At 43.4% G+C, this 13,200-nt stretch overlaps 1 protein-coding gene across 1 annotated transcript in view; it reads right to left on the bottom strand.

Annotated features, from left to right (window-relative positions):
- The window catches only part of sec14l8 (SEC14-like lipid binding 8), a 54,761-nt gene that overhangs the window by 12,482 nt on the left and 29,079 nt on the right, over positions 1 to 13,200 (bottom strand). Inside the window, exons 6-9 of the mRNA XM_039772273.1 lie at positions 11,469 to 11,564; positions 5,964 to 6,024; positions 1,913 to 1,996; positions 1,291 to 1,397 (exon numbers count right to left, since the gene is read on the bottom strand). Coding sequence (XP_039628207.1) covers positions 1,291 to 1,397; positions 1,913 to 1,996; positions 5,964 to 6,024; positions 11,469 to 11,564 — 348 coding nt within the window. The remainder of the gene's footprint in view (positions 1 to 1,290; positions 1,398 to 1,912; positions 1,997 to 5,963; positions 6,025 to 11,468; positions 11,565 to 13,200) is intronic.

Here is a 13,200-nt window from a genome sequence, read left to right on the forward strand (position 1 = left end):
GAAATGGTGGTATTGTTTTCCTTGATGCTCCAGGAGGAACAGGAAAAACATTCTTAATAAACCTGACAGGAAAAACATTCTTAATAAACCTGATTCTTGCCGAGATACGAGTGAATGGTAACATAGCTCTGGCTGTAGCGTCATCAGGAATCGCTTCTACATTATTAGATGGAGGCCGTATAGCACATTGCGATTACCATTAAACCTCGCTAACAACGAAAATCCAATTTGAAACATGCGTAGCGTGTTCTCGGGTGGGTACACCAAAAAATGTAGACATTTACGTACCTAATCGGCAAATAGAAAATGTAGTTTACCCGAAAGCACTGCAGTAGTACTCAATGTATCTTTACTTCTTAAATGTTAATGTTTTACTATTTAATAATTTATACGCTTCTTATATGTTGTTCAAATTCTTTTATCAAAATGTTTTACTGTTTAATAATTTATATTTATATACAATGTGCTTCTTATATATTACTTCATATTCTCATATGATAATGATGTTAATAGTGTTGTTTAGATTGATTTCTATGTTATTGTAAATGCACATTATTTGTTGAAAAATAAAATTGGTAATTAACAAACTTATTTTATAAATACTGCATTTTATTTTTTTCCCTTGCACTCAGTGAGCGAAGCCACTGGATAATCTAGCTAGTTTATGAATCTTATCAATAATACATTATTTAAAGTGTAACTTAAATCCTGCTTGTCTTTTACTACACCTAATTGCCTGAAGTTATAAATGTAAAAGGGAAGGTGGGGAGAAGTTATATACTATAATACCTTATAAACAGTGGTAAGTCTATGAGATTTGAGGCATTCCCACAAAGGCTACATATTAATAATAAAAAAGGGGAAAGGAGAGCAATATGTTACTCTACCAAGACAAAAGACTGGGCTTTGTGGATTGCTGGAGGGACTTTCTTCACCTGGATTGCCTTTTGTTTTAGGCAACTCCATTTTGCCTTTTGTCCTCTGCGGAGTTTACTTTTGTTTCAGAGCATTTCTTGCGTTAAGAAACCTTCTTATTTTATCATGTTTGGTGTTTGCCCGTGTTACTAGCCGGGTGCGATGGTTTTTCCGTCTACTGGACATTTTTGGAAGTGTTTTTTTTTTGGGGAGCAATCTACAAGATTCAGCACAGGCAACTCCTGTATGTTGAAATGTAAGTTGACTAAAACGGCACAAAAGAAGACCCGGGTCACTGCAGGCTTTGCCAGCCACTCTTGGCAAAGGATAAACATTTTGCCCCCACCAATTTGTCCTCCCCAGCAGGAAAATTACCATGGTTTTGCAGAGCGGGTCTCCATCGGGGTCTGTGAGTGTCCCACCATAGCAGGCTGGCAGCTTGTCAGGTTCAATGTACTTTTTCAGCACCTGTTGCCAGTTTCCTGTTTAAAAGGCACAGAGAAGGCGATTATCTTGGGAGCCCAAACTGTCATGACAACATGAAAAGAGTTGCAAGAATGCCTGCTGATTGTCCTTCCCAGCCTGCAGGCCTCCTGCTTCTCCTGGAAAATGTATTGTGAGGAAGTGAGCACTTCATGGAGGCCGGATTCCAGTGCTGCTTTGAGCTACGGGGGGACACTAAAGTTTTAAACAAACCATATGAGGAGCAGGTCAACAAACCGCACTGCATTTGTTTTACATTTATTACAAGAAAATTCATTATTTTTCCCTCAATTTGATCACATCCAAAATGTATTACGTGCTGATCAGCAACAAACTTGTGAATGCCGATGGGGTGCATTTAAAAGAAGTACAAGCTGACCAGAAGAGACAAAACTGAGTTAATAAATAAACTCCACTCCGCTGAGATTATTCTCCCGACTGAAGAAATGCCCAAGTTCATTTTGGATCATGTTTCAAGGCACCCGTTGACAACACAGCAGAGGAAATGCCTCACCTCCTAGCACCATGATCTTCCGTCGTGTGTCCTCACTCAGCAAATGCTTGATCAGGTTGTATGCCACTGGAAAAAGCTTCGGAGCTGGGTAAATAAAGGAGAGATAAAACAACTTTAGGGCTTTACCTGGAGTGCCTCTGTGTGGGGATCTCGCCTGCGTACAGCATTTTGTTTCGGTGTTGACTTATGGTCAGGCAGTAAAGGAGGCCATAGCTTTAGATGTGGCAGGTACAAAAGTGAACACCGCACTCGCTAGACCAAGGGTCGCCAAGTCTGGTCCTGGAGGACCACCGTGGCTGCAGGTTTTCATTCTAACCCTTTTTTTAAAAATGAGTGCCCTGTTTGTGCTGCTAATTAACTTCTTGTGAATTAATTTTAATTGACTTGTTTTTTAAGATTTGTTCCCCCTGAATTTCTTTCTTTATCGTTCCTCCGAATTGCTTCACTTCTTTCCTTCAATGGCACCCAAACAGACATGAAATGTGAAGTGAGTGAGCCAACAGAAGACCAACTGAGTCAGGGCCTCAAACTCCAACCAGCTGCTTAATGAGGTGCTGAGTCTTGACGTTCATTAATCCCGTTCTTTAATTCCATGGCTTGTTGCTGCTCTCGTGCATTAACAGACATTTCCAAAATTCTTGACTTTCTCTTTTCTAAGAGCAGATCAGCATTCCTGAGACCTTCATCATTCTTTATTTTCAGATATCATATGATGGACACCAGTTGTTTCGGCGCATTTTGTATCTCATTATTGTTTGGCTGCTAATTAAGGGAAAAGAATCAATTAAGGGGTCTGAGTCTTCAAGAGCAAATCAATTAAATAATTAGCAGCAAAAACAGGTCACTCATTAAGAAAAGGGTTAGAATGAAAACCACTGCAGCCACGGTGGTCCTACAAGACTGGACTATGTGACCCCTGTGCTAAAGCACCCCCTCTCAGTTTAGACGAATGAAAGTAACAGTTTAATATTTACGCTTGTGGCCACCTGAGGTCACTGCAACGCCTCAAACCCGGAACACAAGTGCAGTCATGCGGCTACAATTAAAGTGGTTTATTAAGTCCAGCACCTCCTACAGGTCTTAATCTTCCATAAACGAACTTCTCTCCACAATAAATCCTCCGTCTCTCCTCCAATGCAAGCTTTGTCCACCTTATCTCAAGACCTGGGAGTACATCCAGTGTCCAATGATTACAGCCTGGCAGCACTTCCGGGTCAGGTGGAACCGCCTTCGAGGTGTGCACGTTTTGTACAGCTCCCTCTGACGGCACCCACACTTCCTGACGGGGTTGCTCTCCCACACTACGTGTCTGTAGGAGTTTGAATGGGAGATCAGCCCGAGGGATGCTGCCACCTAGTGTACTGCGGGAATAAACAGACCCCCAGAAACAGTCCTTGTCCCTGTCTTTTCATTTTATCCCAGCTAGGAAAGGTACTGAAAACGTGCCTGCCCATCCACCTGGGGCTTCCTGTCCGGCTAAGGAACCTTCCACTTTCTTGGTTGAGATACCTTTTCATGCACCTAGGGCCTTCTGCCCAGTTAAGGCACTTACATACTGTATTTCGTTTTGTGTTTGGAGGAATATTATGGACAGGATTAAATAAATAAGCAACGAAAAAATATTTTGTGGCATGTTTTATTTATTTACGCTCACATTTCACACTTTTTATTTTTATTATTGGAGCATTATCCCTTAGGTGGGCTACCTCTGACCCCAGACAAAACACTCCTACTGATTTTTCACAGTGGCAGCATCACAGGAGGATTGCAGCCGATCCTAAACAACCCCTCCAATCGCGCTCTGACGACCATGCTTAATTCACCAATGAGGAAAATCACTGACAATCACGCTTAAATCACCTAATGCTCCAAGGACCACTAAATCTGATGATCGCTTTCAATTCACCAAGGGGGGGCACCCCTCTCTACTGCTTAGACAATCGTGCTAAATTCATGGAGGAGGAACCAGTGTGCCACAAACACACTGGCATATCAAAAACTGGGACATGACACCACAAATGCTGGGAAACACTGATTTATTGACATGTTTTACAGTACTTCTATTTCTCTCTTTTATAAAAAGAAATCTAGGGAGGGAGACGAGACATGATATTCTCAGAAGACAATTTGATGTCCCACGAGAGACAATTTAGCGTCACACGCGACAATTCAGTGAGACAAAAGGACAGCTGCTGTACAGGCTTTTAAATGATCGATGCGCAACGTGACAAGCAGAACACTCACCTCGGCAGCAGCAGCACAAAGCCAGCAGCTGATCTGTCTGCATCTCCTTAGCGAGCATTCTGCTCCCCCTGTTCACAACACAAGTGTGAGAGACGCAAAGTGGCAGGAGCGTAGTGCATCTCGGGGGAGTTGAGCAAAGCCATCGAGACGTGATCATCTCGGAAAGAAACTTTGACATCATGCGAGACTAGACATTACAATCTTAGGAAGAAAACCCATGAGATGGTGATTTTGGCACGTCATGCCCTACTTACAAACAATTTAAAAAAAGTCCATTGACATCTAACCTAGCAGTTGTTGGAATGCTCGTGGCAGACACACTTCATGTGCTCCCAGCTCTTAAAACAACAACAAGCGGCAAGCAAAACACGCAGCACGCCAGCAGCAGCAAGCCAGCAGATGATCCAACTGCATCTCCTTACTCCCCCTTCACAACGTGAGCAGCATTATAAGTCCCGCAAGAAAGATTTAACCACACCTGGGGCCGGAAATAAAGGACAAATATTGTTTTTAAAGAAGTTTTAAAGTAAAGGTGAAAATAATGCATATGTAACAATTCCCATGAAAATAACAATCTCTTTAAATTGTATATCTGGTAAACCGGTGGGTGGGCAAGCGAAGTGAGCAGCGAGTATAGCCCCCTAATATTTCTATATCTTATTTATTTTATATATGTTGTGACGGATGGCCGGGGCCCTTGCAGCATTTGTACCAGTGGACCAAGCATGGGAAACGCAACATCTCCCCTTGGACACTAGATGGCAGCCTCCTTGGGTTGCAGCAGTGCTTCGGACTCCCCAAGGGCTTAATGGGAGTTGGATTTTTGTGCAGCCCTGTTGGGTTCTGCAGGCACCACCAGAGGGTGCTGCAGCAGGAGCTGCTGGACCCTTCTGGGCACTAGTTTTGCCACACCCAGAAGTGCAGCCAGATGTCAGCAATCAAGCACCTGGAGCACTTCATGGTACCCAATTAAAGGGAGCCAGCGCCAGAGTCGGGTGGAGGAGGACGAGGTTGCCTGGGAGGAGTGGTGGATGGTGCAGGAGAAGAAAGTGTGTGGTGTGTTGTTGTTTTGGGACTGTGTTGTGGTTGGGGGACACGGGGAAGACGCTTTTTATTTTATATGTACCTCCGTGTCCATCTGTGTCGGGTCAGGTGCCCATATAGCGTCTTTTGTTACACTGTTCATATAACACCCTTTATTGGTTATTTATTAAGCAGACTTTTTACTCTAACTGACTTAACTAGCTAATTCTTCACACGCGTGCCCGACCTGACTGGCAGGTGAGATGACTAGCTGGGCCACTAGGGGGCCACACTGCACCACACCACCCCACTACTCGACAATTCGAGCCGTTCTCACACACAGCCTTTATTCAAATCAACTCAGAGAGATCCGGTTAATAAAAACACGTGCCCGTGACCACCAAGTCGTGTTTTGTGAGGGGGGCAAACTCTACAGAAAAGGGTAACTTAAAAAGAAAACGGAAAGAATGCAAATGTCTGTGGATTCCTTAAACATGGTTGTAGGCCAGATGAGTAAACGAACACGTAAATTAAAAGTATGAATGACGCAATGGCTTTGAAATTGGCTGGGATTAAAAACCTGCCGGAGTTGGACGTCTCAATGACTGAACCAGAAGGCTCCTTGTCCCAAATCACTTTCATCACCCAGTGTTTCTGTTGTTTGGATGAAGCTACTCGCTTTGTCCTCCTCCTACTGCCTACCCTTTATTTTGTGAAATACTAGTTGGAAAAATGGAGCTAAGAAAGAGCTCCCTGTAATCAGAAAGTATACATAAATCAATACCTTTAATAACAAACAGGCGTTTAAGACCTTCTGGGTAATTTTCTTCAAACATGGTGAGCACCTGCAGTGAATCAGAAGCAGAGAGAGGAGACTGTCAGGGGCTTCTCAGCAGGGGGCTCCACAGTCCTACCATGTGTCTCTTCTCAATATCTCGTTAAGGTTGATTGTTTTCTTGTTTGACCTGTTAAGTATTATGGATGATGAATAATGTGACCTCCCTCCATTGGTTCAAGGAGATACAGTATGGGCATGAATTATACGAATGCAGCGAATATCCTGAAACCAGAGAAGGAGTAAGGAAAACGGGAAAGCAGATCTGAAACTGAATGAACCCGTCCATCCTTTTAGTGAAGCACCATTGGGCGCCAGAGCAAAGGGTAGGAAACGGCCCAGGACGGAATGCCACTCCATTGCCAGGTTCTCCAACGTATGTTTAGAATGGGCCATTTTAGAGGTGGTATTTATTAGCGAGGAAACCCAGATGAATGGTGAAGAAAATGTAATCCTGTGTACATGTTCCATGTATTCTGTACCCCTTCACTTTCTTCACACTTCATTGGGTTGTAGATTTCAATTGAAATGGTTACATTTGCCATTTTGGCCCATTAATCTTCACTCAGCAACCCATAATTGCAAAGTGAAAATACGTCATCAGAAAGGTTTGCAACTTTATTAAATATTAAAGATGGAAATCTCTAATTTGTAGAAGTATTCACACCATTATTTTGTAGAAACCATTTTAGCAGCAATTCCAGCTTTGAGTCCTACTGCGAGTCCTCTACATGGTTTACACAACTGGATTTGAGCTGTTTATCTGTGATGATTGCTGATGACATTGTGATCTGTAGCAATAGTAGGGAGCAGGTTGAGGAGACCCTGGAGAGGTGGAGATATGAGGAGGAGAGGAATGAAGGTCAGTAGGACCACTACAACAGAATACATGTGTGTGAATGAGAGGGAGATCAGGGGAATGGTGAGGATGAGGGAGTAGAGTTAACGAAGGTGGATGAGTTTAAATACTTGGGATCAACAGTAAAGTGTAATGGGGATTGTGGAAGAGAAATGAAGAAGAGAGTGCAGGCAGGGTGGAGTGGGTGGAGAAGAGTGTCAGGAGTGATTTAGATGGGTATCAGCAAGAGTGAAAGGGAAGGTCTACAGGATGGTAGTGAGACCAGCTATGTTATATGGGCTGGAGACGGTGACAGGAGACAGAGCTGGAGGTGGCAGAGTTAAAAATGTTAAGATTTGCATTGAGTGTGATGAGGATGGACAGTATTAGAAATGAGGACATTAGTGGGAAGGCTCAGATGGGACGATTGAAAGACAAAGTTAGAGAGGCGAGATTGCATTGTGTCTGGACATGTGCAGAGGAGAGATGCTGGGTATAATGAGCGATGGGTGCTAAGGATAGAGTGGCTGGGTAAGAGGAGGAGAGGAAGGCCTAATAGAAGGTTTATGGATGTGCTGAGAGTGGACATGCAGGTGATGGGTGTGACAGAGCAAGATGATGAGGACAGGAAGATATGGAAGAAGATGATCTGCTGTGGCAACCCCTAATGGGAGCAGCTGAAAGAAGAAGAAGAAAAAGCTGTTCTAATAGAGGCAGATTAAAGTTGTTTAATACAAGGTCTTCAGATCCAAGATGATGATTTTTATCTTTCAGGATGGTCCCAGATGTCCACTATAGAACTCATATGTTTCCCATTCTTCCTGGCAGATCCTCTCTACCTCTTTTAGATTTTAGGGTAAGTGTCTGTGAACTGCCATCTTCTGGTCTCTCCATACATGTTCTACAGGGTTTGAGGGATGCCACCTGGAGATTGGCATTCCTGATTTGAACTATACTGAGATCCTTTTCTGGCCAGGACAGCCATGGTATGGAAGGAGAGGGGGAGACAGTTTGTGTAGTGCATTGACTACCCTGAAACGGTAGGTGGCAGCCCTCCTGGGTTATGGTACCATCACAGATTCCCACAAGTCCTTAGGCTCAGCCCTGTTGGGTTCTGTGGATGATAGTGAGCTCCACCTCAATTTCACGGCCACAATCGGGAAGAGGAGGATGAAGTTTGCTAAGAGGCGCAGAGGACAGAAGGAAAAAGAGGTTGCTTAGAGTGGAGAGTGTGCTGTGGGAAATGATTACATGTGTAAGAATTTCACATAATAAACCTCTTTTCATTAGAACTTGTATCTGCGTTTGTTGTGTTGGGAGTTTGGGGAGCTGCAGCCCATTCTACAGGCCACAAGGGGTTAAGCCTGGGACACTGAAAGACACTCGGAGAATTGTCTCCGAGCCACTCCAGCATTGTCTTGGCTGTATGCTTCAGGTCATTAAACCATCAACTCCAGTCTAAAGATTTCATGCACTCTGGAGAAGGTTTTCATCAAGGACGTCTCTGTACTTTGTCTCATTCATCCTTTCCTCCATTCTGACCAATCTCCTCATTTCTGCAACCCCATTGAATGATGTTGCCACCCACTATGTTTCACCATAGGGATGGAACTAGGCAGGTGATGAGGAGTGCCTGGTCTTCAGCAGCCACAGTTGTCGGAGTTCTGTCCAAAGAGCTCCGCTTTTGTCTCATCAGACCAGAGCATCTTTTCCCACTCTGTTTGGCAAACTCCAAATGTGCTGTCATACATCTTTTACTCAAGAGTGGCTTCCGTCTGATTGACGGAATGCTGCTGAGACGATCGTCCTTTTGATAGGTCCTCCCCTCTCAGCAGATGACTATTAGTCCTATTAGAAATCCTATTAGAGTGACCATTGGGTTCTTGGTCACCTCCCTAACCAAGCTGAATGACCAACTCTAGGAAAGGTCCTGATGGCTCCAAACTTCATCCAAGTCACAATTCTTGAGGTCACTGTACTCCTGGGAAAACTCAGAGGTTTAGAAACGGTTTTATCTCCTGGCCCTGGTCTGTGCCTTACCACAGTTTGAACCAGAGGTCTACAGAGAGTTCCATGGCTTGGTGTTTGTCCTGACATACAGGACCTTCTATACTCTGAATCTACTACTTTGTAAACCAAGCTCGTTTATGTTAATTTGGTGAAGATGGCTTAATTGAATCCTGGCCTGATAACCCCCTATTGAGTTGCCTACTGTGATTACGTGACCTGGGTTTGTGGGTGGGGTGTGTTAGAAAAGAATCTTTAGGAGTACAGGGTGAGAGAAGAAGGATTTGGGGTTAACAGACCAAAGTATGGAGAGTGATGGGTTTGGTGGTCTGGCTTTGGATTCTTCTGTGCTTGTTAAAAGAAATACCATTGTTTAAAGCTGGCCATCTGGGCGGGTACTGTGGAGTGTGTCTATCTGTGCAGATTCTGTTTAGCTAGATACCTAAGTTAGGGAGATCCTCTTACCTTGCTCCCATTTTCTGTGTAACTGTCCCCACATTTTGTGAGGTTTTCTGTTTGAAAATAAGCAGTGTCTGTTCTTTTTTTAGATGGTTTAGTGTTCTCCTTTTTTGTCTTCCCCTCTCTCTCATTTGTGTGCGGCTTACTTACGTACCCTTAGGCCTTTAGTAGGCCATGACAGCAGGTCCACGTGTCTCTTTCTAGACAATGTCCCATCAATTCAGTTTACCACAGGTGGACTCCTGTCAAGTGCTTGACACGTCACCAGGAGGCAAAGCAAAATGAAGCAAAATGGAGGCACCTAAGCACAAGCCCAGGGTCTGAATACTTCTGTGAGGGAGAGATTCAGGTGTTTATTTCTAATACATTTTGCAAACCTTTCTGGCTACTTGTGTTCACTTTGTCATTACGGGCGATTGAGTGTAGACTGATGGGCAAAAATGGCAAATGTATCCAAGCAGAATTAAAAATGTCGTGTCATTTTCTAACCAGGGTCACAGTGAGGGGCTGGAGTCTATGCCATCTAGCACAAGGGTCGCCAACTCCGGTCCTGGAGGACAACCGTGGCTGCAGGTTTTCATTGTAACCCTTTTTTTTTTAATGAGTGCCCTATTTGCACTGCTAATTAACTTCTTTTGAACTAATTTTAATTGATTTGTTCCCCTGAATTTCTTCATCGTTCCTCTCAATTGGTTTATTTCGTTCCTTAAATGACACCCAGACAGAAATGAAATGTGAAGTGAGTGAGTTGACAGAAGATCAACCAAGTCAGGGCTTCCAACTCCAAACAGTTGATTAATGAGGCGCCAATTCTTGTTGTTAATTAAACTTGTTCTTTAATTCTATGGCTTGTTGCTGCTCTCGTGGTGCATCAGCAGACATTTCTGAAATTTGTTGACTTTCTCTTTCTAAGAGCACCGGGGACTTGAGCAGATCAGCATTCCTGAGATCTTCATCTTTCTTCATTTTCAGATATCGTATGATGGACACCAGTTGTTTTGGCTCATTTTGTAGCACATTATTGTTTGGCTGCTAATTAAGGTAAAAGAAACAATTAAGGGGTCTGAGTCTTCAAGAGCAAATCAATTAAAATTAATTCCAAAGAAGTGAATTAGCAGCAAAAACAGAAAAGGGTTTGAATAAAAGCCTGCAGCCACGGTTTCTAGCATACGGCACAAGGCAGGTGCCAGTCCATCACAGGGCGATCACGCACCAAACACACACTTAACCATTTCACCTAACATGCATGTGTTTGGAAAGTGGGGGGTTAATGGAGTAACCTACAGGGAGAACATGCAAACACTACGCAAGGGGACATGAACCCCGGTCTCCGTACTACGAGACAGCAGCACTACCACTGTGCCACCCTGGAATTAAGTATGTAAGATTTAACTGATTGTAATGCAGCACCACTCTTATAGTAATGTCAAGAACAAAAAATAACAAATAGTATAAAGGACTGAGGGAGCACTACGCTGAGGGTCTCCAGCTACAGGAATGGGCACCATGAATGCTTTGTCACTGAATTAGATTGGCAAACTGGCAGGCTGCCTTTAGGGCATTGGCTAAAGACATACAGACCTGTTTGTATCCTGAGTAGAAATAAGAGCTCCGGCATGCATATCTGAAACGTCATGCTGCCAATGGAGGTCATTCTGTATGGGGAGACCACACACTGGATGTTCAAGGGTCTAAAATGCTTGAGGGCAGCAGAAAACCATCTGCACCCAGCTTACCGCAGGGTGTCCACCCGGTTTGTCTTCTCCCCGTTGCTCCTTGACGAGCACGTTTACCGAGAGTCTCTTTCCGACACGGTGTGCTATACGTCATCATGGGCTCTTGCCATTGTGCCCATCTTAACTCTGGCCAGTTATAAGAGTGACATTTGTTTCTGTAAGGACTATGTAGACATTGAAGGTACTTTTGGTGCATTGGGTGTGTTTTAAAACAGAGCCAGTGATATTTTTCCCTTTGGGTATCAATAACCACAGCATATCACTCTCTTGATGACTTATTCTGAACAGGCCTGGACCTCCCTGGTGACAAAGTTGAAAATCGTCTAGCAGCATTAAAAAGTGACATTAATATAGAAAGGGTCTTCTCAAAACAGTTCAGTTCAGGGGCTTCAAGAGTTTTGTTTCCCCTCCTACCTCCCCAAACGCCTCCATAGCTGGCTTCCACAAGTGCTTCATTCCCAGTCCCTCACAGTCGTAGACCATGGTGATGGCTTCCACATGCTTGCCCAGCTGAAAGAAGAGATGAAGGAGAGTTCAGTACACCCCAAGACTGGCATTTCCTCCCATTTTTCTTGCTTGTTTCAAACTGATTTCTCACCAGAAATCAATCTGTGATCATTCCTTAGGGGGCTTTCCCTGTCACCAGACCCCTGTCTGTTTCTTGACAAAGAGCCCAAGCTTCTCCTTACTGTTTTCAACAACAACAACAACATTTATTTATATAGCATATATATTTCATACAAAAAGTAGCTCAAAGTGCTTTACATAATGAAGAGAAGAAAAATAAAAGACAAAATAAATTAAAATAAGACAACATTAGTTAACATTGAAAAGGAGTAAGGTCCGATGGCCAGGGTGGACAGAAAAAACAGAAAAAAAAATCCAGACAGCTGGAGAAAAAAAATAAAATCTGCAGGGGTTCAGAGGCCACGGGACCACCCAGTCCTCTCTGGGCATTCTACCTAACATAAATGAAATAGTCCTCTTTGTAGTTAGGGTTTCATCCTCTGGTGGGACAGGCTCAGCATTTTACCTTCTGATCCACCATACCTCTAATCCCGATTCATGAAAAATAATGTTTATTTGTTATTACGGTGCACTTAAATCCGATTACAGGTGCTGAGTGCACGCAGTCAGCTCTGAACGTTAATTTTAAGTTCACGGCGACAAGTGGCCTGGAAGAAATGTTTTGAACTGAGCTTTTGTCATTTCTTATCGTCATGCGATATTTTTAAGTCCCCTTCCACAGCTCTCGTGTTCGGCAGGTTGATTGTTCGAAAGTGGTAGACAAATATGAAACAATTCTTCCCTTTCTGAGCTTTATGTGTTTGTATAACTATTTCTATAAAAAAAACAACTCCTAATTGCTCACTCATTACAATGAATACTCACTTGGAAGGCTTTTTTCTTTTGTGCTCTTAATGAGAAGCAGTTTAGGATTTCTAGCTTTAAGCCCACCCTGCGATCCACACAAAGAGCTCGTCAGGCCGCATTCTTGTGGATTGTTCTGTTTCTGCAGCCAAAGCCGGATTTGAAATGAAGCAAAAACCTTTCACGTGTGTGTGTGTGTGTGTGTGAGCAGCTGGTTAATGAGGTGCTGTCAGACCCCTTCACCTTTTACACATTTTGTTGTGTTGCAGCCTTGAGCTCAAATCATTTCAATTCATGTTTTTTTCCCCCTCGTCAAGCTACACTCAGTACCCCCAGAATGACAAAGCGAAAACAGGAATTTTTGCATATTTTAAAAATAAAGTGATGCAAGTATTCAGACCCACCACTCATTACTTCATTGAAGCCCCTTTACAGTCTGACAAATGCGAGAAAACAATGCTACCCCTTGTTTAATGACCATTTGAAAAAGGTAATGCCGTAATGTCATCTTTTGGTTTTACTATGGGTGCCACCATTTTACAGCACATGTATTGGGCGTTTCCATGGCAATCCTACCCAGACTGTTGCATGAGTGATGTCACTGTGCATTTCTGGGGTGTCCAAGATTGCGGATAATCTCTGGTGAAATCGTTTTTCATAATTTTTGTAGCCGCAGAAGTGTAAGTGGCCAGTGCCATTTTCTGTGGGAGCAGCATGAAAGTGGCAGACATCAGGAGACAAAACAAACTAATTCAGAAGGAGAGAAACTGGACAG

Source organism: Polypterus senegalus, chromosome 12 (assembly GCF_016835505.1).
Source record: "Polypterus senegalus isolate Bchr_013 chromosome 12, ASM1683550v1, whole genome shotgun sequence".
Taxonomy (NCBI): Eukaryota; Metazoa; Chordata; class Cladistia; order Polypteriformes; family Polypteridae; genus Polypterus; species Polypterus senegalus.